The sequence below is a fragment of the Pichia kudriavzevii genome, chromosome 4 (genome assembly GCF_003054445.1).
Source record: "Pichia kudriavzevii chromosome 4, complete sequence".
Classification (NCBI taxonomy): Eukaryota; Fungi; Ascomycota; class Pichiomycetes; order Pichiales; family Pichiaceae; genus Pichia; species Pichia kudriavzevii.
In genome coordinates this window covers 669,077-696,483 of record NC_042509.1, presented here as the reverse complement: position 1 = coordinate 696,483, position 27,407 = coordinate 669,077, and the positions used below count along the sequence as shown (strand labels likewise).

The window sequence follows — 27,407 nt, the reverse complement described above, 5'->3', positions numbered from 1 at the left end:
AGGAAAGGTGACAACAAAGGAAAAAAAGTGCAAAAACTTTTACAGAGAAATTCGCCACTCAATTTGGCCCAATGTGGGGGGGTGTACAGGTTCAACGTACAACTGTAAAACTGTAAAAATATAAAACATGTACAAAGGGTGTATTTAGAAACCGACAAAACAGCCTAGCTGTCTAGGATGAGCAAGAAAAAAGAGGGGGGAGGAGAGAGAGAAGAGCCCATGGCCTTGAGCAGAACGTTACTTATGTTTGTTGGGCCCATTTCATAGCTTCTATACTTGTAACCACAACTATAATGGTGACTGGAAGAGTCAAGACCGCGTACCCGTAAAACAATACGCCGGCCATTTCCTTCTGGTACAACTCGTTCAACTGGCAAATCTGAGAGAGCTGGATTGCCGGTGGAGACGTTATCAAGAGGAAACTCGTTATAAGGAAAATTGGGTCTTGCATTATACTCAATCCAATGAATTTGACGCACAAGACAATAATAGGCAACAAGATAAATGACGGGAGTACCATTCGACCAAGTAAAGAACCAATAATCATACGCTTATAATGTGGACATGCTGGAGGTATATCACTACTTGGTGCCAAATTAGCACCAAGAACAACCAATATAAGGGGAATCGATACAAGTCCTAATTGTTGGATTGAACTTGATAATGTATGTTGGATAAATCCATTATATTCATAAAACTCGCCCTTCAATTTAGGTATTGATGCAACTATTATAGCTAGTAACATAGACCATAGTGGAGGATTCATCCATCCATAAACTTTTTGGGCAATCCTCTTGTACAATGGCTCTAAATCTAATTTATCTTCATTGTTTGCAATCAATAAACCATCTTCATTGGACAATACAACGTCATCATGGCTGTTTATATCCCCACTCTCTAAGTAGTCTTCATCGGTAACTAGATTTGAATCTTCAACATCTTCAACATCTCTATGAGTATCATAAAAGATAACATGGTCTGGCTGTCTTTGTAATAGCTTGTTATACCCCCATGACCATCTTAACATTTGACCTAATTGTTGAAAAATAAGTAAATAAATCAACCCTCTCGACGCAATTTTATCAGGATTATCATCTTCAATATCGTCCCATTCTAAATCCGGTAGAGAATATGCCAAGGCTAATGTTAAAGAGACAGGTAAAGAATTCGAATTACCAAACACCGACATTGCAGTAACAAAATTAGATTCTGGTTCTGTCAATTCTAGCCATTTCGAGACTAAGAGGGATGATAAGTATGAAATTAATGTTGTTATAGCATAAAGCAATGGAATCAGTATAACTTCCAATAATTTCTTCAAACTCAATGAACTTGCAAGTTTAGAGAAAATAAGTGCCGGTGTGAATAAATCAACATTTAATTTGGAAATCACCTTGGTGCCCTCATTGGTCAATAACTTTGAGCTAGCAGCCCAATAACCAGCCAAACAAATTATGAAAACTTGAACAACTGCCTGAAAGGTCAAAAATGAAATCTGTTGAAAGGACAACCCATTACGGGCTTCATTGAAGGTGGACAATACAAGTTGCGGCAGGTTTAGAGGCTGCATCTAACTCTTAAATGATAAACACAACAGCAACTTCAATAGGATAGAAATGTATCAAGATATACAAAGTATACAAAATATAATTTAGAATCACTCTGAAATGGCAACTCCTAGCTCTTCTTGATCCTCAATTGCCCCCTCCCTGATAAGGAAAAAGCCTCTTTCCTTTCCTTCCTTCCCGTTCCCGTTTCTTTCAATTACTAACGCGGGAAAATAAAATTAGTTCGCAAACTTGGCACTAAAAATTAGAGAAAATTCGAGAAGTTCTCAACAACTCAAATTAGAGTTGGAATTTAAACACTAAAAAATGTAAAATGTAAAATGTAAAATGTAAAATGTAAAATGTAAAATGTAAAACGTAAAATAAAAAATATAAAATGCCAAGGCTCAACTTTATTTCCACCCGAAAAATCCGCGAAACTTCTTTTGTATAGCTGAGCCTTGTATCACGTTGTTGTCTTGGTGAAGTACTTCACCATCTCGAACTACTTCACCATCTCGAACTACTTCACCATCTCGAACTATCTCAACTATTTTTCCTGTATCGTCTATATCGTTAGACTCGCTAGAGCCATTATCTCTGACCATCTCAACCTCTTTCTCCTTCTTATTTAGTTCTCCCTGTTTCTTGAGTTTCTCAAACCATCCCTTGATCACCTCGCCCCCCTTGAACTTCTTAACGTCAATGTTCCGACAAGCGTGCATGGGCTCAAAGAGGTTGAAGAACTCATCCTCGGTGGTAAGATTCCAATACTTGTAAACGTTGCTCTTGGTAAACATATCCACATACTTGACCCCAAATCTCGCAATATCGTTCTCGTAGATATCCAAATTCAATTGATTATGTTTCTTATAGTTACTTAGAAAGTTGTCGTATTTGATACAGCTCAAAAATCCAATTAGATAGTCTTCAAATTGGCTTCTGATGAATTCGTTCCCACCCTTGTATTCACCATTCTCAATAGAAGTGTTTGCATTGACAGTCTTGCCATTAAATGCATCATCATCACCCTCCCTCGTATTGAGGTCTTCCCCATTCTTACGTGCAATGACACTCTCAACTATAAAATCAATAAACTTCTTGTCGTCCCATGTTAGTCCACACTCCTTGAGCTCATTGTCAAAAATCTCAATCTTACATCCTCCACTGCCAAATATCCCGTTCTCTCTTTCATCGAGATAAACAACAATATCGAAAAGCTCCCTCTTATTCTCCAATACAATGTCATTGCTAGTACCAATTAGAAAACTCTTGACGTTACAATTATAGATTTCCTCGAGCTGTTGTAATGTCATATATGGTTGGAAGAAATTATTCAATCCAAAAATGTTTAACGGTAACCCCAAGAAGTTCATCACACTGCAACGGTCAGAACTTTTCATTGATTGACATTTCTTTATTTCCCTGAATAAAGTGGAATCCAAAAATGGGAACCCACAATCTCCTAAATTTAGTAATAAATTGGTTACAAGCCCAATTAAACAATATTGTATATTGGATAGATCATTCAACTGCTTAGAAAATATTAGAATCCTCTTTTCCCCTGTTATTAATGCCTTGAAAATTAAAAGTAAGTTCCTTCTCAATTTCTCAACACACGCCTGAAAGTTTAACCCCATATAAAAGTCACTCTCCTTGATAACCTTCTTCCCTTCTAAGTGGAGCTTCTCATCCTCATCATGCTCAATGATATAACCATTCAAGTTGTAAGTAGCATCTAACGTGTCATAGAAAGAGGTCAATATCTCAATATCTTTGAAATTGAACTGTTCAAACCATGCTTGCGTGACAATACTTAATTGTTCCTTCATCTGGATCGGTAAGGGTGCCCTGGTAATCAATAAAACTGATTTCTGGACAATACTTCTTTTGATGTCTTCCTCATTGTTAAGTTTCTTACTCTCAATCTGCCTAATACATGCACACCCAAATAATGTAACGGTACCTTGATTTGGATCTTCCATTTCTAAAATAGATCTCTTCCCTTCCTCGTTGTCACCACTACTTGCATAGCTTGTAATTCCTTCCTTGTAAATGTCGATCTTCTCGTCACTCAACTCAACGCCACGCTCTAATAATTGATCGTATCTTAGAGTGAAATGTGTAAATGTTTCATCGTACATATGTACACCATCGGGCAATCCTTGGAAAGCTAAAAATGGCCACACCTCACGCCACTTTGCAACTTTTTCATCATTTGTCAAAGTTCCGTCCTTATCTAGCCAATGTGTTAACTCCGGACCATGAATATGATGAAAATCAACTACCGCTAATGCAAATACAAAATTTTTTGTCAATGCACTCAATTTCGATTCTACTGATGCTGGACGATGATACCTATAAATGGGAGGTAATGGAATATCATGTTTTTCTTCCCTTGAATCATTAGGCATGCCCGCATTGGAAGTTTGATCCTCCTCTTTGATATCCTCTTGTCTCTCAAAATTTTCATCAATTTGGCCGGCACTCTCCTTAAAAAGTTTTTGTGCCTCTGGACCTTGAGTTAGTATATCTTCCTTTTGGTCTTCAGTATCAGTATTTGTTTCAATATCTTCCTCATCTTTCCATGCATTGTCACTTTTAGGCATTTCAGAGTTTTGTACTTCCTCTGGCCCCGTCAAAAGATGCTCTGCTTTCTCTTCCGGTTGTGGTGTTTCCGTAATTTGTATCATATCTAATTCTCCAGCTTTGGAGTCTAGGATTTGTTTTTCCGGTCTTTCCTCAACTATATCTGAGTCTTTCATTTCAACTTCTTCAAGAACACAATTACCAGTTTCGTGAGTTTTATTGGTTACCAAATCTACATGTCTAGAACTCTCGTTATCTTCTGGTATTTCGGGCTCCGTAACCTCCTCTTCGATAACAATTTCAGCTTCTCCATTTACAGCAGTTTCAATTGATTTATTAACTTCTGACTCTTCAACCCTGCAATCTTTTGATAATTCATCTGTGGACTTACCATTGGTTGAATCCTCAACCTTTGCTAGGTTGTTTGCATGATCATCCTCTGTATTAATTGATAGGGCAGTTTCAGTTACAGTCTTCGCACCTTCTTCGTTAGTATCATTACCATTAGAGTCGGCATCTCCGTCACTATCTCCAACAACAAACATAGTGTTTGTATTTGATGCTTCGTCCACACTTGTTGGATCAACCTTTTCTTCAACATCATTTTCAGCTTGTCTATCCAAAGAACTGGAATTTGGGTCAGGGCTTCCAGTAGTATCCATATCACAGTTAGTATTGGTTTATTTGAATACGGCCAGTTTGAGCTAATAAAAAAATTCTCTTAAGCAAATAAACCGGTTATTAAACATGCGCCGACTCTTTTCAAATTCATGAATTTCCTATTTCACTCTCAGCAAAGAGTGTATTTGTACCCCCCTTCCTTTAAATCAAAGCTGTTACTTATTACATATTTCTTAGCCCAAGCCACTCCTAAAAATATACGATTTTGTGAGTCTTATTTATGATATATCTTATCTATTTACGTAGTCATTTAGAGCTTATATGGGTCACTCAAGTATCGTATGATTGGACCTTCTCCTACTTTATCGACAATCCTATCTAACCAAACAAGTAACAAGCCGGATTGCTTCAATGCAAACTCCTTACCCATTAATGTATAAATGTATTTCACGACAACATCTAAAACATCCAAGTCCAAACTTGTAACGATATTTGGAATGTCGTTCATTTTAACATTAGTGAAAATCTCAAAGACACCTCTAAGAAACGCATCACATACATCTTCACCTGCCCCATAAGGTGCAAATTCAATTGACGTCTTGAATGCTTCGCCAATGTCCATACGTTGAATCAATCCACGCAATTTTGTTGACAATGCTTGCATATCACTAACGGTGGCGGTAGAATTTCCCTCCGGTAGCTCGTCTGCAACGTACTGCGCATCCGCATCGTATTGATCAATATCTATTCTTCTCCAATCTTCTAGGCTCATTGTGTTCGCTTGGTCTACCTCCAGTGTTCACCAGAGAAATCCATATAGGAAAACATCAAAGAACTCGGGACAGTTAGTACATGAATTTGCAACAAAGAAACAAAGCGAGTATTCCGTAAAATGTTGCAGGCTAGATTCTTCTTTTTTTTTTTTGAAGCCCTTTTAATTCCCGTATCTCCAGAGGCTGAAATCACAGAGGAAAAGACCAAAATGAGGACACCAAACTCGTTAGAGGAGTATATGAAGAAGAAATATGCTACGAGAACCATGTCAGAGAAGAGAAGTTTGGATATAGATCAACATGAAACAGATGATCCTAATAGTAAGAAGAAAAGATTGAACCAAGAGAACAAATCATCAGCCAGCAGGAAAATACAAAGTGGTGAGACAGAAGTGTTGGATGCTAATGATACCACGATCCAAGAAAATACTGTAGCAAGAAAGCCAATTGGTGGTCTACGGAGTCACGAAGAGTTGGTCAAGGAGCAGGAACTAAAGGAAAAGAAAACAAAAGATGAATTAGATCTGCTCAAAAGGCAGGAGGTTCAAAGACAAGCAATTGAACGAGATCCTAAGAGCCATAAATTGACAGAGTATGAAATAAAAGATCTTGATAAGGCTAAACAAAAAAAGTTAATTGAGGACGAAATCAAACATCGAAATAGAAATGAAGCGGGAATATTAGAAGAACGAAAACTGCAGGAAAAAATAAACGAAATGAAAAGTGTAGGATTAAACAACTACGAGAATGATGAAAAGTTATTAAGCAAACAAAAAGAAGATATCAAATCTGAAGATCCAGCTTTGTTATTTAACAAAAATGTTATCCAGAAACATAAGAAGAAATTGGAATCTAAATATGTGAGCATTTCAGGTCGAAAACTATATAAAGATGAAAGTCGATATCCTCCAAATCGATTTAATATTAAACCAGGATGGAGATGGGACGGAATAATCAGGGGAAATGGTTTTGAACAGAAATGGTTTGATAGACATACAACAAAGTGATACTGAAAACGACAATAAGGAAACTTGGTTTGCTCCTTAGTATACAGAGGTTCATAAATACATCCACTACGAAAATATAATACAACTTTTTATAGAAAACTCGTAATATTTTCGAATCTTGCACTAACCAAAAAAAAAAGGAAGGGTTAGATTACGTTCTTCATGCAGTCACTTTTTGTTGTGAATCTCCAGCTGAGCTCCCACAACCTCTTTGTCCACCTCTATGTCCACCTCTGTTTCTTCCTCTATGCCCCCTAGTACTGCCTCTGTTGCCTCCTTTTGATCCGCCTTTGTGGCCTCTACTGGAATGGTCAGAATTTGTTTTCGCATTGTAGTTATCGCCAATTTCCTTACTGTTTCCCTTTAATGCATTAAGAACATCTTCAGAAGTATCAGTATCGACACGTGGTTGATGTTGTGGGGCAGTATCTGGGGCTGGTTGGCCCTGCAATGAAGGAGAAAAAGGCATACCCGGAACAGCCATTGGTGGTGCCTGTGTCATGTAAGGGTACATCATTTGTTGTGGAATCATAGGCATCGGAAATGGTGGCAAGAACGGCATGCCATTTGGTCCCATCTGCGGATATATTGGCATTGGGTAGTTTGGCATTGGTGAAGCAGCAGATTGACCATTTCCATTGGACGAGTGGATCGCATTGTTGACTATCTTATTCAAAAGTTTCTTTGCATTACCATTCGTTGCTGGTAGTGCATCTTCTTGTTTCTCGTCTGGTTTGACCTCGTGTGCTGCGTTTGGGGAAAACTTACCCTTTTCCTTTGTGTTTTTAATAATTGTCAATAATTCTTTTTTCGATTGATTTTTCTTTTCAGCTTTTAGTCTTTCTGCTTCCCCGTCCTGCCTTTCTGGGATTTTGCCCTTATTTGCGGGCTTGGGTGTTTTCTTTGGTACATTGCTGCCACCATTCTGGGATCTGGAGGTAACGTTAGTTTTAGACTTGGAAGTAGCAGCTTTGGATACATAAATAAATTGTTTCAAGGTTAGGTTTAGCAATGCAGAAGAGTCAACTGATAAACCTCGTTGTGTTTTTAGTCTACCATCAAATGAATTACCAGTTAAAATAGGTAGGTCAAATAAAACATGAACTGAGACAGAAGTATCCGAAGACCTATAACCAATAACAGTACCTTTCGAGAACAATGGGACCTTCCCCGAATCAAGAACATATATAACGCGATCTCCTAATCTGAACTGCTGTTGCTTCAATTTCAAAACGGGAACAGATGGATTTAATACTGCAAATCTCGGGATGTTTTTAACGTTGGCAGTTTTGACTGGCTGTGGTGTTTGCATGTAGTTAATAACCTGCTCCTCAATTTTAGCAATAGAAAATTTGGACAGCGAGTCACTTGATAGAGAAACCTGATTCAACGATTCATGCTTATTCAACAAGTAATCTTTCACTTCTCTTAATAGACTCGAAAGTTCCTCAATATTCTTCTGTGGGAAAATGTCTGTTACTAGTGGTATATTATGTCCTTTGTATCTCAACAAACCAGTTATTAAATCCGGAAATTTACTCATGTATTCCCGGATTAAATTAATTGCCAGATCACTGTATTCCCAACCCCTACCATTTTTTCTAGTAAAGCCTAAGGTTTTAATACCTTTACCTTCAAATTTCAAACTTAAGCCAACATTGATCTTCTTCTCTTTGGTATCGTAAATCATATACGTTGATGTTATCTTCGATAAGAAATAGGTGTTCAAACCTAAAATTTTGGCAGCATCAAAGGCAGACCGATACTTGATATTTTCTTCCTCGACTTTAGCAGCCGCAATACCGAAAGTTGGTTCTGGTGTCTCCTGTCTTGCAAATTGAATCGCTAGAGTGTTTTTTTCGGTGCTGATAACAGTTGCTGGAGTACCATAAGCAGATTTTCCGAGGAAAATAATTGGTGAACCCTTGGGATATTCTTCCTCGAGTGGCAACATTTCTTTTTCTTGGAATCTTGGGTCAGCATTTTCTATTGTTGGAACAACAATCTGGATAGGAAAACAGTCGATTTTGTCAGAAAAAACTTTTACTAACTTGCCCTTATTGTTAGGCGTCACGCCAATGACTCTTTTCGCATATACTAACCCTTCAATAGGTTCCTTAGGGAATTTCTGCTCCTTATTAGAAGACTCAACGATTATCTCGGATGAGAGTTCACCAGAAGAAAATCTTAAACCTAACTTTTTATGCATCGCATAATTAATATCAGCAATCTGAGACTCATATTCGGAAATTTCAAACTTTTCAAGGGGGCTAGAAATTACTTTGAAAGAGCCACCAACTTTGGCCAACTCATACCTCATCATACCATCTGTAACATACACAACAGAGTACTCCCTCAAGTATGGCCAATTGGCATAAATGTTTTTACCACAATACAGATGTGCGAATTGCTCCGGATTAATACTCTCGAATTCATTTTCAAGTGTCAAAATCATTGATTCGGATCTAGCAGGTTGCTGGAAAATAAGTAGTTCGTCCTTCTGCAAATTCGAGGTATGTGGAATGGTTTCGATCGTAGGAAAACCTGCAATCATATGGGTACCGGTCTTCACATTTTTGGACAGACCAATAATAAAAGACTTCCCGTCCATTGATGGTAACCTATAGACAGATTCGATAGCATGCGATTCAAAGTCTGGGAATGCGGATGGTAGTGGTGATTTAATTAATGTTTTGACTTGTGGATTGAAATGGAAAATTAGGTTCAATCCAAAACTATTTCTCTTCTTTTCCTCTTTTGTCAACCTGTCGTTTAATGGAGCCATTGCTTCCTTCAGTCTCTTTTCATCAACAAAAGAAAGTAAAACAACTGCTTCCCACGACGCTGACTTACCATTCTTATCGATTTCACAATCATCCGGATAAAAGTCTTTGATTGGCGAATCGTCATCTGTCATTAAGTGTCTATAGGTGATAGGAATTAATTCCTTTGATCTCTCTGGAAGAACACTCATCAACTGTTCGAATGGGGTAAAAGGCTTGCCTAACTCAAAATTAAACTTAACATTTAAGCCGTATCTCAAATCTGAAATACGTGGAGCATAATGGTACCTGTAATACCATGGCCAAGAACAAATACCAGTATAATAATAATTCAAGACCCACTGCAAACCTTCAATATAGTTTTCCGTGATTTTTGTGAGCTCTTCGGTGTCTTTGATAGAAAAGTGAAGCTTCTCTTTATAGTAATTATCCTTCCAGTTTTCAAATTTCTCATTATATAAAGCCTCTTCTGATTGCAAAGTTTCTTCATCTTCAACAATGACACTCGACTGATACTTTCTAATCGTCTGTTTGATATCTATAAGTCTTTTATTGAGCTCCTCTTCAGTTTCATCAGGACTGATCCCATCAATGTCTAATTTTGCTGTATACTGATTGGTACTTCTACTATGAACAATAAATAATCCAATATCGTACGCAAACTTTTTAATAAACTGAATGTTAAACTCACTCTCAAAAAAATCAGAAGGTAACTCAATCTCAGGTATTTTTGACTCATCCAAATGGAATTCTTTAATGTTATAGTTTTCATGATATACTTTCATTAGCCAAGCTGCAATCAATCCAACAACTTTTTTCTGCTGTTTAATCAGAAGTTCTTTACCCTGTCTTTCTCTTCTTCTTTCACCTCTTCTCGAAACATTATCCAATTGCTTGTTGAACCATTCAACATCAATATCACCTTCTTCAAAATTTTCCAATTCAAAAACAGATAATATATCAAGCCAAATAGCAAGTCTTTTCAAATTAATCTTACCGTATTCATTCAAATAACCGTCTGAACGTCTCATAGCCTCTTTAAAACTATGTAAAAGAAGAGGGAATGCGCCCTTATTAAGATGAAGGTCTGGTAAATTCGGTAAGAAATCATTACCAATAACGTAAAGAATAAGAATTAAGTCATCCAACACTCTTTCAAAGTTGTATTCAAAAGATATTTCATCGCTCAAGTTCTTGAATTCCTCCTTCAAGTAGTCTCTAACTAAACTAATGTGCAATAAGAAGAATGTTTGCTTAGAAACATCTGTGGAACTTTGTTTATTACGGCCAAAAGTCACCTCTTCTCTTAAAAGTGAAAAATGGGGTTCATGGGCCACCAAACCCAACATGATTAAATCAGCATCTAAACCGTAAACACAGTGTCTGGTGTTTGGATTGTAGTTTTCCTGCGCCTTTTGCACTCTGATATACTCCATAATTTTATGTTCACCTTCACCAGGTACTTCATGGCCAGATAATATAATTTCAATGTCTTGCCATTGTTTATCATTTGAAACTTTCTGGTTGATGTAAAACTTCAAGTTTTCAGTGACCCTGGCCATGAATTCTGTGCCTGGAGTAATGGCATTAGTGTCAAAAGCAGGTTCTTTTGGTATTGGTTCTCCAGAGGCAATGGCCTTCTTCAATGCTTCCTCTGCTTCAACTGCTGACCTGAATCTTCTGGCTCTTTGCTGGTTCATCTTGGCCCTTGGTGCAACACCATCAATAGCCATATAAAATACTTTTTTAGGCTTGATCAAATTGAAAAGATAATCAATGTAAGCAAAGATAGCACCAAATATCTGTTCATCTGTCAAACGACTAATTTCTCCATCATTTGAATGGGAACAGTTATGTAAAATTGAGTTCATATCGAGATATAAATTGTCATATTCAATTTCCTCTGGGACACTGATTTTCTGGGATATCAGAGGCCATCTCTCAGAGATCAACCTAAAGAATTTCGGAATACCCATGTTAAGTAAAGAAGCAGTCGATGTTCTTTTAGCTAGAAAGTTGGAACTTATTACCAAATCTTTCACCCTTGGAACGCCAGTGCTTATGGCCGGTGAAATGCAATTGTTGTTCATTTGATAAAGTCATTTTTCGAGAGCAAAAAAATGCGCGTCATTCTGGTGCACGGGTCAAATACGTTTCTTAACATGTTTTTTTTTTTCTTCATAGTAGAGATTTCCCTGATTTTTTTTTAATTCTGATTTCCAACCATTCAATTGAAGAGTAGGGCCCCAATTGGTGTGCAAGAGTAATTATTTGCAGGCAAAAAAATGTTTGGTGGAACATCCGGAGGAACCGGATTTAGCTTTGGTCAAAATAAACCTGCCACCGGCGGTTTTTCGTTCGGTAACAACAATAACAACACTGCAAATAACACCCCCTCAACTGGTTTCAGCTTTGGTAATAACAATAACAATAACAGTGCTAGTAACACTGGAAACAATAATTCATCTGGGGGTTTTGGATTTGGTGGCAGCAATGTGGGTAACAACAACTCTGCCGGTGGTTTTGGTACTAAGCCTTTAGGTTCCACAAATACTGTTGGCTTTGGGTCAACAAACACTAATACTCCAAATAGTGGTGGTTTATTTGCCAACGCTAATAATAATACCAATACTACTAACCTCAGTAATAATTCAGCTGGTGGTACTGGATTTTCATTTGGAGGGAATAGCAGTGTAAATAATAACGCTCTTTCAGGCGGTCTATTCGGTGCTAAACCTTCGGGTACGGCGGCCACGGGTTCAACTAATTTTAGTTTTGGTAACAACAACGCAGGGACTAACACAAATACGTCTATCTCTGGTGGTAATTTTGGATTTGGTAATCCATCCACAAGTGCTGCAACTGGAGGAAACGTTGCTTCTGGTGGATTGTTCGGTAATAAACCTTCGAATAGTTCGGCACCTGCTTCTGGAGGTTTATTTGGTGGGGCCAATAGTAACTCTGCTACCACTAATAGTGCTACTGGCAGTTTATTTGGAGGTACAAGTAATACTTCTAACACCAATGGCGGTAGCCTGTTCGGTGCCAAACCTTCTGCTCCAACGGGATCTACTGGAGTTTCATTGTTTGGTAACAACAATGCATCAAGCTCTTTTGGGTTTGGTTCAAAACCTACAGTTACCAACGGTACGTTTGGTGCGAATGGAGGAACTTCTCTTTTTGGACAACAGCAGCAACAGAACATGTCTTTGCAACAACCGCAGGCCCCACAGATAACTGCAATGACAAAAGTCTCAGATTTGCCCCCTGCACTTCAAGAAGAGCTCAAGCAATTGGACGCACATATTCAAACTCAAGTAGCTATAGCCGAATATTTGAAAGACCAAGAAGCTGATCACCAAGAACTAATAGTTAGTGTTCCAAGAGACATTAGCTATTTGGAGAAAAATTATGCTTCCACCAGTCAAGCATTGACTTCTGACTTGAAGTTCGTTGAAACTTTCAAAAGTAAAACATTGGAAAGTTTCAATGATTGGGTAGAAAAATTAATCAAAGTATTCCTACAGTTGACTAATCCAATGTCAAATTCCGGAAACGATCAAAATCAAGATCCAGGGTCTTTGAAGGTTATTATAGGTGTGAGTAGTAATAGGACTGCATCTCCGCAAGATCAGCAACAGCAACAGCAACAGCAGAAACAACAGAGTTCCAAAGAAACATCTATTAATATAACCTCAGTATTGAACTCTTTTTTCATTAATAAAATAGAAGATTTTAAAGAAAACATCAGCAGGTATGAATTAATACTACAGGAAGTTGAAAACTGTATTAGTGACTTAGAAAACTCCAACTCGAACAACAATCAGAAAGCTGGTTTACAAATGATAGTGCAAACGCTACAAGAAGAATTTAAATTGTATGTTGAACTAGCTAATGAGTTTGCGGAGATTCATCACAACATAAGCAAACTTGGAGACGCTAATCAGAAGTTCTAGGTGTAGCTTTATAGACATATAATATAGAGTGGTATAGTGTATTTTCTAGCCTGTTCGGTGAGTTGTAGATGAAAAAAAAAAAAAATTTCAGATGTGGTAGTACTTTACACCATGCTTCTTCTGTGTGAGAACAAGCCTGGATCGATGCGTCCATTTCTATGTGATCCTTTTCAACCTCATGTTTCATTTTTCAATTTTTCAAGTCATTTCGCTAGGGGCAATGAATGCTGATGGGGTATCGCCTGATAAGATGTTCGCTCAAGCTATGGATCCAGTGTTCAATGGTTTAAAAGGTGAAACGCCAGGGCGGATGAAGACAATGACAGAAATCAAACTTGAAAATCTGAAAAACCTTGAAAAGAATCGTACACAATCCAGTGTCATGCGCTGATCAAAATGTCGCAGCCCGTCAAAAAATAGTGTTTATAGTCTACAGGTAATAACTATCTTATACAGTCTATAAAACAATGCACTAATCATTACAATACATACAGGGCCAAAGAAATCAATGTTTTCAATATCTTCTACTATTGAAATACGATGATCTAGAGTTATAGCTATTTGAGTTCCTCTGGTTGTTATAGTTCGAGTTGGAATAGTTGTTATTTCTTCCCTGGTTTCCATAGTTGTTCTTGTTTGCTAAATAGCCACTTTTAGTTGGCCCACTGGGTAAATTACTGTTTTTGTATTTATTATTGTTATAATTACGGTTTTTATAGTTGTTGTTGTTCCCACTTCTGTTTCCATTGTTATTATTGTAGTTATTGTACCTCGGGTATGGTGGTGGTGCATAATTATAGTTCACATTATTTGCTGTATCGTAGTTACGCTTTCTGTTGTTGTTATTACCTGAATTTCTGTTTTGTGTATCATTATATTGACTAATTAGCTCCTTTGGCAAATTAGCACCACTAAACGCTGATCCATTAATATTTGGTGTCTTTGAAACCCTCAATTGCTTGCAATCGTCACCGTAGTGGCCCTTTTCAGCACAGTTATAGCAGAATATCTGATTGGTTGGGTATGCCATCTTAGTTTTCCGATCTTTAGGTTTGACAAGATAGCTTCTCCATATATATGGGCACCGGTCACTTGAATGATTTCTAGAATCACATTCAACACAATATGTTTGCATCCTTTTTGAAGGACAGTTGTTCCGAAAGTGTCCTTTTTGACCGCAATTTGAACATACCATTGAATTTGGGCATTGAGTTTCATAATGATCATCAACTTTACCACAAGCGTGGCAAACAACAACTTTACATTGTGCACGTCTATGACCTCTTCTGTGACAATTTGAACACACCGGTTGACTGACATCTGGATCAACAACACCAAAATATCGCCCTTCACCTCTGAGACTAGCTAAATGATCGTTATCAGTAGTAACCTCATCTATACTTGGGGCAAACACGGTCTCCCCTTCCTTTGCAGATTTACCCTTACTTCTCTTTTTCTTTGTGTTTGAATCACCGTGATTTGTGGCGTCGGAATGTTCAGTTTCAATATCAGCCTGATCATTCATACCGACTTTTCTCATTTCTTCGGCTCTAGCTAAGTTTTTTTCTAATCGTTCCAATTTTTCGGCATCGCCAATAACCCTTGCTGGTGAAACCTCTGCAATTCCGTCACCATCATCTTCAATAACCAATGTTCCATTATTAGTACTCATGATTAGTTTGTATTGATTGCGGTTTCCAATCACCTTATCTAGAATTAAAGTATAACAATCATACAATACTACATATAAAATATTTTAATTCTCAACTTCTGGTTGAAAAAATTACCCGGTTGAAAAATGAGCGAAATTTTTTTTTATTCAGATGAAATTTCATGTTACATGTCGATCAATGAAAGACTCATTCCATTGATATTTGTTTCTGTTGTGAAAGGATTGAAAGCAACATTTTCCACATCTCAAAGTCACTGCAAATGTCTACAGAAGAAGTACAAAAGAAAGTTGAAAATCTTTCTGTCAACGAAGAAAAGCCTGCACCAGCAGCAGCAAAGCCAAAGAAGGAGAAGAAGGAAAAGAAAGCAAAGGAAGGTGAATCAAGCAGACCTGTTTTTTTGAATCCCCAACCAGAATTTATTGACCACAGAATCAAAATCTTTGAGCAAATCAAGGCAAAGAGGGAAGCAGAAATTGCAGCAAAAGAAAGAAAGCCGATTAAGATTACTTTAAAAGATGGAACTGTTAAAGAAGGTGTTTCATGGGAAACCTCACCAGCAGATATTGCGAAAGAAATCGGTAAATCATTCTCTGAAAGACAAGTCATCTCCAAGGTCGATGGAGAATTATGGGATTTAGAGAGACCATTAGAAAAAGACTCTCAGTTAGAGTTTCTTGACTTTGAACATCCAGAAGGTAAGGCTGTTTTCTGGCATTCATCTGCTCATGTTTTAGGTGAAGGTTGTGAGTGTCACTTTGGTGCACACCTATGTTTTGGCCCACCAACTGAGGATGGTTTCTTCTATGACATGGCTATCGATGAAGGTAAGACTGTTGTCTCTCAAGCAGATTTCAAAAATATTGAAGCTGCATGTCAAAAGGCTATCAAGGATAAACAAAAATTCGAAAGGTTAGTTATGACGAAAGAAGAATTACTTGAAATGTTTAACTACAATAAATACAAACAAGAATTGATCAAGTCCAAGATTCCAGATGGTACATCTTCCACGGTTTACAGATGTGGTCCTTTGATTGATTTATGTAGAGGTCCTCATGTTCCTCATACTGGCAGAATCAAAACATTCAAGGTTCTGAAGAATTCTGCTTCATACTTTTTAGGGGACGCTAACAACGACTCCCTTCAAAGAGTTTATGGTGTTTCTTTCCCTGATAAACAACAAATGAAGGACTACTTGAAGTTCTTAGAAGAAGCTGCTGCGAGAGATCACCGTAAAATCGGTAGAGAACAAGATTTATTTTTTTTCAACGAAATGTCACCAGGTTCTTGTTTTTGGTTGCCTCACGGTACTAGAATTTACAACACTTTGGTTGACATGATGAGGGAACAGTACCAAATCAGAGGATATCAAGAAGTCATCACCCCTAACATGTATAATGCAAAGTTGTGGGAAACCTCGGGTCACTGGGCTAATTATAAAGAAAACATGTTTACCTTCGAAGTTGAGAAAGAAACTTTTGGTTTGAAACCAATGAACTGTCCGGGACATTGTTTAATGTTTAAATCAAGGGAGAGATCATATAGAGAATTGCCTTGGAGAGTTGCTGATTTCGGTGTGATCCACAGAAACGAATATTCTGGTGCATTGTCTGGCCTAACCAGAGTTAGAAGATTCCAGCAAGATGATGCTCATATTTTCTGTACACAAGACCAAATTGGTGATGAAATCACTGGTATTTTTGATTTCTTGAAGCATGTTTATGGTATCTTCGGCTTCGATTTCAAGATGGAGCTATCTACCAGACCTGAAAAATATGTCGGTGATCTTGAGACATGGAACGGTGCAGAAGCGAAGTTAGAAGAAGCATTGAACAAATGGGGAGGTGACTGGGAAATCAATGCTGGTGATGGTGCCTTCTACGGTCCAAAAATTGATATTATGATATCTGATGCATTGAGAAGATGGCACCAATGTGCTACTATTCAATTGGACTTCCAGTTGCCAAACAGATTTGAATTAGAATTCAAGGGTAAAGAGGAAACTAACGCTGTCAGACCAGTCATGATTCACAGGGCTATTTTGGGCTCTGTTGAAAGAATGACAGCAATTTTAACGGAACATTTTGCAGGTAAATGGCCATTCTGGTTATCCCCAAGACAAGTTCTAGTTGTTCCAGTTGGTGTGAAATACTTTGAATATGCAGAAGAGGTTCAACAGAAGTTGCATAATGCTGGATTCTTTGCTGATGTCGATGTTACCGGTAATACCTTACAAAAGAAGGTCAGAAACGGACAAGTTCAAAAATACAATTTTATTTTCATTGTTGGTGAACAAGAATCCACTGAAAAGTCTGTCAATATTAGAAACAGAGATATCCAAGACTTGCAGGGTAAAAACGAAGCTGTTTCTTTGGATACTGTCATTGCGCAATTACTCAAGTTGAAGGAATCTAAAAGAGCCGACAACAAGTTGGAGTAAAGCCGATGTACTCAATATTTTATAACTTTCATTTCTACATCCACCTTTTATACTCATTTACCCACTTAATAACGTATCCTACTCCTCTATAACAGAGTATTGAAAGCACATAAAACGCCTGAGAGTTCAAACGACAGACGAAGTAGTGTTCTCAAGATACAGGCCGAGATAAAATTTCTCGGTCTCAAACTAGTTCCCTATAATCTGAGTGACTACTAAGTTATATTTCTGTAGCACACGATTACAATTTATACTAAGTTGGCAAATAAGCCAGATCTATATCCGATATCACTCATAGATTCAGCAATAATGAAACCTGCATTAAATCCACTGCATGTGAAGTTTTCCTTGACAGGAGATGCTGTACCAAATCTAATCAAAAGTCGTTCTAAAGACTATAACAAAAAGGCACACCGTAATAGCATCTTGGAGAATAACAGAAACGATATTAGATCCCAACTTATGAAGTTCGGTGCACGTTATACTTCGGTGGTGAAGGAAGCAGCACATCCAAAGGATACTATTGTGGGAATCTATGAACACCTCAAGATCCCAAAACATGGCAAAGGAGGTGAAGAAGAGGTTCCCAAATCTATCTTGCTCCAAGATGAAAGTTTAAGATGCAAGAAAACTAAAGAAAACTATAAATCTATACAGTGGAAATCTGAATTTGCTACTTCAAATCTCAGTAAGACCTCATTACAAGCAAAAATAAATTTTGACAATATAATAAAGGATTGGATTTCGACCAACTGGTTGGATCCAAAACCTTTAATTCAACAAAAGCCATGTCATATACTTGTACATGATAAGCTACTTTTTCAAAAGATTTCTCTGTTTGAAACGGTTCACGAACTCTTAATGAAAAGGCTGGTTGGCTTAAAAATAGATGACCATGTGGTCAAATTATCATGGAATAAAGAAATTGCAAAGGCTGTATCAGACAAGGAACTTTTAAATCATCAATTAGGGAGAATATTAAAGGATATCATAAGAAGTACCTATTTTCCATTTGCAAAAGTTTCTGATAAATATGAAAAGATTCTCAATAAAATCACCAAGGATCCGAATTTTATAAGGTTGATAATTTCTAAACTTTACAAGAAGGTCAGATACAATGATGTGATTTTTGATAAACTGAAAAATGTTGAAAATTTGAACGAAAGAAATGATATCACTATAATCAAGGATAAGGAGCTGAATCTGCTACCACCGAACGAATACATGGGACTTCTAAAAAACATAAATGAGAAAACCCAAGATCCGCTGAAGAGCTATGGAATACTAAAATACAAATCAACTACAAACAAACTAGATGATTATGAGAACTTAAAAATAATGAAGAATAGATTAAAATCAGATAGTTTGCACCAAAACGAAAGGTTTATGTTTATAACCAATGATCGATCAACATCATTGGAATACTTCAGGTTACTCAAACTTTTTAACAAGACATATGCAAGTCTTGGATTCAAAGGTTGTGTGATATACATTGATAGTCAACATGCACAAAAATATAAGGAATCTGTAGGAACAACTGAATATACGGGGAAAGAGTTGTATTATGTAATTGAAAATTTTCAAGATATCTACAGTATCATTGAGGTACTGTGAAGTTCAATAAAAATATGATCAGCAAGACGCTGCTTCTCTGAAAGTTTAGATGTATTATAGTATAAATAGGTATAAATAAGAGGTTCCATAAGGAAGATTCTAAATCACGCGTGTAGTACAATTGTATCAGTGTCTACTGAGAAAGTGTGCGATCGAAAATTACAATTCTATACTTTGGTGATTAACATCATCATAACGTCCATTGATAGATTTCCCTAATTTCCTTTAAAACATCACTCTAGATCCGCCCGACTTATATTCTATCAACATATTGAAATGGGTAATGGACGTTATTATTTCCATAAAAACTACTTGTCCGTGCTCAATGAACCAAGCAACTACAAAAAGGATATATTGCGAAACTTCGAAAAAACATCTGATGATTTGATCACAGTTAATCAGTTTTATATATTGACATATCTAACAGTGTCTTCACTTGTTGATTCGAAAGAGAAATCAGCTCCAGTTGGCCAAAAGGAGTCAATCATTTTCATGCCGTCAGGTGTTGATAAGGAGTTATCAAATTACATTCTTCAACGTGATACTTACATGACATCAACTAAAACCCAACTTGGATTTCTTAGTGACACGGTTACTTCAAGTATATTATCTCTTTGGGCAAAACTAAAAATTAGAAATGAAGGGCCAATATATTTGTTTATTCCTATTGTGGAAAAGGTTGGCGGTGAAGATATGTGTGCAAACGTTTTATTTGTTGATGTGACGCATGGAAAATCATTCCTTTGGGATCCATTTTCGTTTTTTACTGATGTTGCTGATATAAAGGATCTATTTAATAGTGATGACGAACTTTTAGCCATTGGTGACCTTAAGAAAAATATCGCTGTTAATTATCTCTTAGGAAATTATCTTTATGAGTACCAAAGGGAAAATCCAGTCGGTATTGATTATATGGATTGCTCAATCTTTTCAAAAGAGGACTTTAAAGTTTTATTACTAAAGCAATCAGACCTAGGCTCCAGATTTTTGATTTTTCCGTTTGTTATTAGTTCTTTCATCGAAAATGTGATAGAAGCTAATAAAACAATGCAAGGTGTGATCCATACTATTAGATCCAAAAGTGAAAGAGACGAACTAGTTAAGTTTTCTCATCAACTAACACAAGCATACGAGAATTTAGAAAGTAAGAACAAAGTTGTTCAACATTCAGATGCAATTATTTTTTATCCAGTGGATAACGATTCTACTGTTGACCAGAACATCGTTGGCCCGATAGTTCCTACAGAGGTTGAGGTTCCGGGTGATTCAACTCCTAGATACCTAACTTGCGGTCCGGATGGCTATTTTCATTTGGGGTTCAAGTTCAAGATTCCGGAAAATGGTAACTCAAAAACCTACAAGACGATTCCATCAGAAGAGGGCACTCCTGATCATTCTATTCAGTCTCAATCTGTACCTCTTTTACCTATTGGTAACACTGCGGTAGTGGGCGACAATGGGGATCAAATTGAAGATTCGGTTTCACCTGTGAATGCATTACTAATAGAAGCGTTGAACACCGTTGACCGTAGGACCAAGGAGTCTGCTAAACTTAAACATCATAAAATTGAAGATATCTTTCCTGTGAACATCAATACTACAAAAGAAAAATTAACAGAATATTATGAAAGCACCTTTAAGGGCTCTGAATTGGAAAATAAGGCACTTTTCAGTGCTATTATTGATTTCGATATCGGAAAATTCTTTGAAGCTTATGAATGCGCATACAATAACAAAATAGTTAAGGAACAATATGTGATGTTATATGAAGTAGAGCTAATGAAAAGCTGTCGAACTAGTGCTGGTTATAGGAAGCAATATGAGCACTGGTTGTGTGACACTTTAAAAATTAAACCGATTGATTCGAAATTGTTTTGCAAAAAACGGTTCAATTATCTAAGGGGTAAACTAGGTGCTTTCAAAGTTGAACCCGTTGGACAAAACTTTATTCACCTCGTTTTCAAGCCTAATATTGTTAAGAGAATCCATACCCTTCATGGATTATTTTATGCTTGGGAATTGCTAGAGCCAAAATTTACAGATGACTCAGAGCCACTAATGACTATCAAAGAATTTCTAAAGATGTATGAAAATGGGAAGCAAATATTAAATCTTACTTGTGAACTATTGTCTTGTGTGAGAAAAACGTTACAATAAACTCTGGGTGTGAAAACCATTTCGTGCTAAAAATTTTGTAAGAATAACTTTTGTATTATTTACTCCAAATCTGTTTTTAAATTGGAAAAATCGTGGTACTGTACTAAAGCATATAATAATAGATTGTGGAGTCATGGTACCTTTAAATTGTTGTTTCGGTACAAAATGTTATGTTAATTGAAGAATAAATGAGCTATTTAAGAATATAATGTTTTCTATTTTCACGAATCATACTAATCGGATAAATCTGGGGGAAACACCAGAATTAAGAAGTGTCTCGTTCTCGATTTATTTGATCCATATTTACATTACACATCTATGTAGATAGTCATTCATTTGTTTTTAGATACTTGCACACCTGAAACTTTTTTTCACACTAGCCTACTTCCTTGTCAGCCATTTGTAAGCATGGTCTTTTATGAAAACTTTTATACAGCTGTTTAAGCATTAACTTATAAGATGGATTTCCAAAATAAAATTAACCCGTACCAACTGAAGAGAACAGACAATGTGTTTGCAGTCTGTTACTGTTGCTCGTACTGTTTATCGAAAACCAACATAAGACGCCATTGGCGTTGTGAATCTTATGTTTTGTTGCTTCTTTCAAAAACAAGTAGTGTGCTATGTGGGCTAAAATAGGGAGGTATGAGTGTAGCATAATTGAAAAGTTTATCAATTCTCAATTAATAACTACCAAACTATTTACAATGCGTTAAGGTCGGCTTGTGGCCTGTCTTCTATATAATTGTTGACATGTATTAATTCTAATTTGGATATCTATATTAATGTTTTTGATGGAACATTAATCAAAAGGGGTTATATCCAATAACGTATAAAAGAGAAGGTAAGTAGAAGGAAATAATCAGATATTCATATTAATATATGTTGTGTACTGAGTTAGATACATATAGATAAGCTTATCTTGCTAAGATACAGAATTTCAACATAGCTATCAGAATTATGAATTTTTAGACTTTGATTTTGATTCATCTCCTAATTCAGCCTGATACGTCTCTTTGGTGCTAATAAGATTGTTTGTTGTTTGATTGGCTGATATAATTTACTACATATCTCGACAATAATTATGCCATTCTTAAACACAAAGTATTTTTTTACCAAATACCGACATACAACATCAGGTTAGATTTTTTTGGTTTCTTTTTGTGTATACATTAATTACCAATTGGGAGTTCACTGGTTTTACAAATACATACACACACCGAGTGCTAATATTAGCATTAAAAAATAGGTGATGTGAATATAAACCTCAAGAATGAGAACATAGTAATTCCTATTTGGGTCATGTAAGCCAGTTAAGACTTGTTATACTGGAACGTGTTGTTGTGGAGAGTTGCAGTTTTATGAGGTTAATGTTTCAGTAAGTCATTTCAAGATTCGTAAATTAGTTGAAGTGACAAACATTTGAAGTGTTGGATGTATACCTATTGTTTGCATTTGTTGCCAAACAAAAAGGTTAGATGTTTTCAGAAAAAAAGCTGTAAATATATGTTGCCTAAAAAACGAGTGTTTTTTTAATGGTTTAGATCGGTATGTCAAGTTTAGGATAAAAAATCAAATAATTCAATTTTTAAATTCTTTGAAAATATATCAATACTTAGCAAATGTTTACGGCATAATCAATTCATTTTACAACATTCGTCCCAGTGTCCGAGTGGTTAAGGAGCCGCCCTGCTAAGGCGGTGGGCTTTGCCTGCGCAGGTTCGAATCCTGTCTGTGACGATATTTTTTTTGTAAAAACTGAAGCACGCCACGCTTTTTACGTGTTAGCTATATTTTTATTTTTATCAAGGTACAACAAAAGTATCTTATCTTTATCGAAGGAGGACATTCATTTAGATAGAAATAGTATACATTAAGTAGCACATCAAAAGTTAGAAAGAATTAGTTTTCTGACTAATTTCCAATCATCACGATCAGCAAAATCGAATATCACTATACCACAATTTTTTTGAAAATCGGCTTCAATGTTAAACTCCCTTATTCGTTTATCAACCTTCGAAGGCCAATAGTTTTTCTTCAAATAGTTTGCACCTGTACAATAATTGATAAACAATTTGGGAGGTGGACTGGGTAGTTTTTCATTACTCAAGTCATCAAATAAAGAATGTGATGAATTAGAGTTTATGTTGGAAAATGTAGAATTCTCGCTACCTCGTCTGGAGGGAGAATGGTAATCAGAAGCCTTTGAAATCATCCCCTTAATAAGGGACACTTTCTCCTGTATGTCGTCCTGAGATTTTATACTTGAGCATTCTTGAATACAAGAAGTTGAGTTTTCACATTCAGATGTACAAGAAATGCCAAAAGTTTGATAGACTCCATTTTCAATAACGGGGAAACGTCGCAAGAGCACTATTTTACCTCGTGAATATTTCAAGCTTGGGATTTTGCTTGACAGGTACCACCTGCGTCTATTATGGGCAATGTACCTTTCAAAGAGAACTTTGGCAAACTCGTCAATTTTAGGATCCCAATGAAGCATTGTATTCTCGAACCTGATCGACATTAAAACAGTTTCAGTGGGGAACTTATCGAGAAAATGATAGACATCGTTCAAGACGGACTTGAATTTGTAAGGACCTGATAGTTTCACTGGGAATTTCCCATGAACGACAATCAAGTCGTCCACTTTTGCTCCCCTAGAGATAAAATTCTTAGAGAGTGTCATATCCAAGAACCGTACGCCATTGAGCAATTGCTGCTTGATTGATTTACCCTGACACTGTACCGATAATGGGGCAAATTTGAAGCAAGCGGCTGAGTTGTGAGTACCAGGTATGGAAAGTGAAGAGATATTTACGTCATCGGGAATTTTTTGCATCCAGCTTGAACAGTTCATAAGTGGAATTTTAGTTTACACCTAATTATTGAGAGAATTGGATAAGTTAAAGACCTACATGAGAAGAAGCCGTTGTACTTTGTAAAGGTTGTTTAAAAAAGTATGTAATGTTATACATTAAACAATTGTTATTCCATCTTATGAACTTAAACCAACCGGGAGGAGCAAAAACGTCAGCAAATCGGAACTAGTCTAAGCTCGGAACAGCCGCGGATAGAGAGTGGCGCATTTGCAGTTATTCGAGCTCTCTTACAAACAAGATTTCGTTTTCGTGTGCAGTCACGTTCACGCCAGCACATGTGGCGCATTGGCTGAATTTTAAGTCGGCCAGTATTTCTGCTATTTCGTCCACGTTATTTTTAACTACGGGGAAGACAATTGTGGAGAGATGTCGCGCTTTAGCGGTCTCGAGTGCGTATTCGAGAAGTGTTTTTTCGACGCCAAATGTGCTGCGGTATGCCGGTAGCACGCAAAGAAGTGCCACTTTCAGTGCCACAGGGGTGCTATTTTTCCCTCTTTTCCCCTCGACGGGCTCCAGGAGTAGCACTCCCACTGGTGCTTCTCCATAATAACCATAGCGAGCTAATGGGCCACTGTTAAGGGCGCTTTGAAGGTATTCTGCAGAATGGGGGTGTGCGGTGATGCGGTCTAGAAGGGCAAGATTATTTGCAGTAAGGGCGACTGTTTGCACTGACATGCCTGTTTTGTTTGCAACGAGAGAGGTGTTAATAGCTTGGTTCAATGTATAAAATGTTGAAAAAAAAAAAAGTATAAGATATACAAAATGTATGAAATGAATCAATAAACCGTTGAATTATTTCATCGTTGAGAGTTGGAAGAATTTCAAATAATAGATTTTTTTTTTCAGTGCAAGTTGTGATGTTCGGATGAAGCAGTTGGCCTTTCTTTCTTTCTTCTTTTCTTTCCATTGCATGTAGAAACAACGACATCTCTTAGCATGGAGAGCAGTAGTACATTGAGTCCGTAGACTTCTATGAGTGTCAGGTTAATTGAGTATACGTGGAAAAATATACATTTATACATCCTTTTTATTTTCAAATTGGGGATCGGGAACTAGAGTCCCCACACATGGGTACTTGCCCCTAAACATCCCTTCCCAGTTGTCCAGGCTCTTTAGTTCACTCTCATTGAGTCCCTGTAAATCATCGATTGGCTCGTCCCACCTTCTGATGTTCTCCATCTCAAAGGAATTCAACGCAAGCCCTCTGCTTGCATCATGCCCTGCAAAATTAGAATAGGGTCCACTAGGCCCATAAAACTGTCTCCCCTTGCTGACATCATAGACGTTTCCCTTTACTGCAATGTATATCTTCTCGAGATCAAAGCCGTTAAAGTTGGACAATTCTCGTGGCGTGAATTCCCTGATAACCGTTGTTTCCTCTGGCTCGGCATTGGGGTCAATTTCTTTCTCGAGTTCAATTTGTGTGACTGTGCTGAAAAGAAGGTTCTTTAAGGTCACTAGCACAAGTATGCTAAGCACCGCAATGATCACGTAGGTCTCCATGATCACAGAGAGTGTTTAGTGAAATCAAACATATACAAGAGAAGCTGTAATACTCAGTGTTAATTGTAATAGAAATAGGAGAGTTCTTGGGACTTATTTTAGTCAAGCCATTGTTTTACGAGCTTCGTATACACGCGAGCTCAACAAATTCAAGAATAATGGTATGAAGAGACGAGCCCAGTAGGATATTGAAAGGGTTTTAAAGTTACAGTAATTACTTGCCTGTGATTACTTTCGGCACATTACAGGCCATACATTACAATTAAATGTCAAGTTCTGTAATTACAGTTTCACCATTGGCATGCCGTGGTGAAAGCGCACTCAAAGAAGAACATGATTTAACATCAATATAGCCCATTGTTTGTTCTGATTTCATAAGTGAAACCAACTATTTGAACAACATCCAGCTCAAGATCACAAACTGCAATATTGTGACCGAGCGAGGCAGAGGGCGGCATTTTGCGCAATTCAATCCAGAAACACTGCTTACTCAAATGATTTTTCTTTTCTTTTTATAATATACACTTTATTTTTTCCCAATTTTGTTTATAGCTCTGTATCTTCCTGACTGTAGTTGTCCAATATAATACGATAAATGAAGTTTGGCGAAAACCCACCGATATTTGTAATATAGATATCAATGTTATCAGGAATAACATAATCGTATAATGGGTTTGTAACTTCGCATTTACCAACTAAGTCGCTGTCATCGTATGATAAAACTTTACCTGAATTACCAACCTCAATCAACGAATTTCTATCAAATGGATAACATGGTGAAAACTTGTATAACCCAGCAACAGCAAAGACAGGCGTCCTGTGCTCCTTTGCACACTCACAAACTGTTGCAACACCGGCTGCAGTAACGCAACCTCCATTAACAAAGACATTTCTAGTACCAACTAAAACTTTGCCGACTCTTGACATGACTGCGAAAACTGTTGAGTCAGGAATTATAACAGTCTCGATACCTGCTTGCGCCAACTTCTTGGCAAATCCATGACACACTTCGATATCATTAGGGTATGCTTCGGCAACAAGAACTGTGAACTTTCTCTTTGTGCTTGCCTTCAAAAGAAAATTTAAAACCGTCGACGAACCCGGTGTTGGTGTCAGTAGAATTTCGTTATCATGAATTAGATCAAGTGTCATTTCTGCAATATTCTCATGAACAGCTTGGATTTCGTCCATTAAATCTCGTATACCTTGAATTATGACTGATCTTAAGTCTGATTTTTCATTGACTTTTCCACCACCGTTTTTTTCGACATCCTTATCATTCTTATTGGTAACTAGAAGCTGGAACATAGAGGTGTTCACTGGGGCAGAAGGATTTCCGTCTTCCTTGACATTGACCTCATCGCGTACAATTGCCAAAACCCTTCTAACTATATTACTAACAGCAAATTCACGTGGTTGAGAATCATTTATTCTTTTACCAATCCCATGGATTAGCGTAATAAATTCAGCCGCCGTACCCCATCTAGAGATCGAAGTTACTCTCATTAAGAATTTGCAAGTTGCAATAGCCGTGTTGTATGACCCACTGACTTGTTTCCTTCTTAGCTTTGATACAAAGGATTCAATTAAAACCTCCAGTTTATTGGCTGCAGCAATTGCATTGGCCACAGCAACACTGGCACCCCCACCAGTATTATTATTGACATGCGAAGCAGAAGATGCTGAAGATGCCATCACTGAGTAATGATTATTAAGGAAAACAAAGAAAGAAAGACAGAAGGCCACTTCTACTCATATATAAGATTTGCTAGAAATTCACCTTCTCATAAAATTTTTTTCCAACCTCGACGAGGAGAATAATGGAAACACGCTCTACCCAGGCGGCTTCACAGATTGGGGGCGAG

At 37.1% G+C, this 27,407-nt stretch overlaps 14 protein-coding genes and 1 non-coding gene across 15 annotated transcripts; 6 read left to right on the top strand and 9 right to left on the bottom strand.

Annotated features, from left to right (window-relative positions):
- Positions 1 to 241: 241 nt before the first annotated feature.
- On the bottom strand, positions 242 to 1,570 carry C5L36_0D03380 (uncharacterized protein; the record flags this gene model as incomplete). Its single annotated transcript, XM_029467221.1, has 1 exon — positions 242 to 1,570. The coding sequence occupies one exon, from the start codon at positions 1,568 to 1,570 to the stop codon at positions 242 to 244; it is 1,329 nt and encodes a 442-aa protein (XP_029323081.1).
- A 390-nt stretch (positions 1,571 to 1,960) lies between these two features.
- Positions 1,961 to 4,798, bottom strand: C5L36_0D03370 (uncharacterized protein; the record flags this gene model as incomplete). Its single annotated transcript, XM_029467220.1, has 1 exon — positions 1,961 to 4,798. One exon carries the CDS (start codon positions 4,796 to 4,798, stop codon positions 1,961 to 1,963), a length of 2,838 nt encoding a protein of 945 aa, XP_029323080.1.
- Positions 4,799 to 5,067: 269 nt separating this feature from the next.
- Positions 5,068 to 5,529, bottom strand: C5L36_0D03360 (uncharacterized protein; the record flags this gene model as incomplete). Its single annotated transcript, XM_029467219.1, has 1 exon — positions 5,068 to 5,529. The coding sequence occupies one exon, from the start codon at positions 5,527 to 5,529 to the stop codon at positions 5,068 to 5,070; it is 462 nt and encodes a 153-aa protein (XP_029323079.1).
- A 120-nt stretch (positions 5,530 to 5,649) lies between these two features.
- Positions 5,650 to 6,537, top strand: C5L36_0D03350 (uncharacterized protein; the record flags this gene model as incomplete). Its single annotated transcript, XM_029467218.1, has 1 exon — positions 5,650 to 6,537. The coding sequence occupies one exon, from the start codon at positions 5,650 to 5,652 to the stop codon at positions 6,535 to 6,537; it is 888 nt and encodes a 295-aa protein (XP_029323078.1).
- Positions 6,538 to 6,697: 160 nt separating this feature from the next.
- Positions 6,698 to 11,410, bottom strand: C5L36_0D03340 (uncharacterized protein; the record flags this gene model as incomplete). The annotated part of the gene is made up of 1 exon (XM_029467217.1): positions 6,698 to 11,410. The coding sequence occupies one exon, from the start codon at positions 11,408 to 11,410 to the stop codon at positions 6,698 to 6,700; it is 4,713 nt and encodes a 1,570-aa protein (XP_029323077.1).
- Positions 11,411 to 11,605: 195 nt separating this feature from the next.
- On the top strand, positions 11,606 to 13,276 carry C5L36_0D03330 (uncharacterized protein; the record flags this gene model as incomplete). Its single annotated transcript, XM_029467216.1, has 1 exon — positions 11,606 to 13,276. The coding sequence occupies one exon, from the start codon at positions 11,606 to 11,608 to the stop codon at positions 13,274 to 13,276; it is 1,671 nt and encodes a 556-aa protein (XP_029323076.1).
- Positions 13,277 to 13,790: 514 nt separating this feature from the next.
- On the bottom strand, positions 13,791 to 14,948 carry C5L36_0D03320 (uncharacterized protein; the record flags this gene model as incomplete). The annotated part of the gene is made up of 1 exon (XM_029467215.1): positions 13,791 to 14,948. The coding sequence occupies one exon, from the start codon at positions 14,946 to 14,948 to the stop codon at positions 13,791 to 13,793; it is 1,158 nt and encodes a 385-aa protein (XP_029323075.1).
- Positions 14,949 to 15,208: 260 nt separating this feature from the next.
- On the top strand, positions 15,209 to 17,386 carry C5L36_0D03310 (uncharacterized protein; the record flags this gene model as incomplete). Its single annotated transcript, XM_029467214.1, has 1 exon — positions 15,209 to 17,386. The coding sequence occupies one exon, from the start codon at positions 15,209 to 15,211 to the stop codon at positions 17,384 to 17,386; it is 2,178 nt and encodes a 725-aa protein (XP_029323074.1).
- A 309-nt stretch (positions 17,387 to 17,695) lies between these two features.
- C5L36_0D03305 (uncharacterized protein) lies at positions 17,696 to 19,000 on the top strand (the record flags this gene model as incomplete). The annotated part of the gene is made up of 1 exon (XM_029467213.1): positions 17,696 to 19,000. One exon carries the CDS (start codon positions 17,696 to 17,698, stop codon positions 18,998 to 19,000), a length of 1,305 nt encoding a protein of 434 aa, XP_029323073.1.
- A 276-nt stretch (positions 19,001 to 19,276) lies between these two features.
- Positions 19,277 to 21,157, top strand: C5L36_0D03300 (uncharacterized protein; the record flags this gene model as incomplete). Its single annotated transcript, XM_029467212.1, has 1 exon — positions 19,277 to 21,157. The coding sequence occupies one exon, from the start codon at positions 19,277 to 19,279 to the stop codon at positions 21,155 to 21,157; it is 1,881 nt and encodes a 626-aa protein (XP_029323072.1).
- Positions 21,158 to 22,815: 1,658 nt separating this feature from the next.
- C5L36_0Dtrna10S lies at positions 22,816 to 22,897 on the top strand. The gene has a single exon. It is a non-coding gene; the product is annotated as a tRNA-Ser (tRNA).
- Positions 22,898 to 23,042: 145 nt separating this feature from the next.
- Positions 23,043 to 24,017, bottom strand: C5L36_0D03290 (uncharacterized protein; the record flags this gene model as incomplete). The annotated part of the gene is made up of 1 exon (XM_029467211.1): positions 23,043 to 24,017. One exon carries the CDS (start codon positions 24,015 to 24,017, stop codon positions 23,043 to 23,045), a length of 975 nt encoding a protein of 324 aa, XP_029323071.1.
- A 235-nt stretch (positions 24,018 to 24,252) lies between these two features.
- On the bottom strand, positions 24,253 to 24,714 carry C5L36_0D03280 (uncharacterized protein; the record flags this gene model as incomplete). The annotated part of the gene is made up of 1 exon (XM_029467210.1): positions 24,253 to 24,714. One exon carries the CDS (start codon positions 24,712 to 24,714, stop codon positions 24,253 to 24,255), a length of 462 nt encoding a protein of 153 aa, XP_029323070.1.
- Positions 24,715 to 25,053: 339 nt separating this feature from the next.
- On the bottom strand, positions 25,054 to 25,542 carry C5L36_0D03270 (uncharacterized protein; the record flags this gene model as incomplete). Its single annotated transcript, XM_029467209.1, has 1 exon — positions 25,054 to 25,542. One exon carries the CDS (start codon positions 25,540 to 25,542, stop codon positions 25,054 to 25,056), a length of 489 nt encoding a protein of 162 aa, XP_029323069.1.
- Positions 25,543 to 26,088: 546 nt separating this feature from the next.
- Positions 26,089 to 27,237, bottom strand: C5L36_0D03260 (uncharacterized protein; the record flags this gene model as incomplete). The annotated part of the gene is made up of 1 exon (XM_029467208.1): positions 26,089 to 27,237. The coding sequence occupies one exon, from the start codon at positions 27,235 to 27,237 to the stop codon at positions 26,089 to 26,091; it is 1,149 nt and encodes a 382-aa protein (XP_029323068.1).
- Between the last annotated feature and the right edge of the window lie 170 nt (positions 27,238 to 27,407).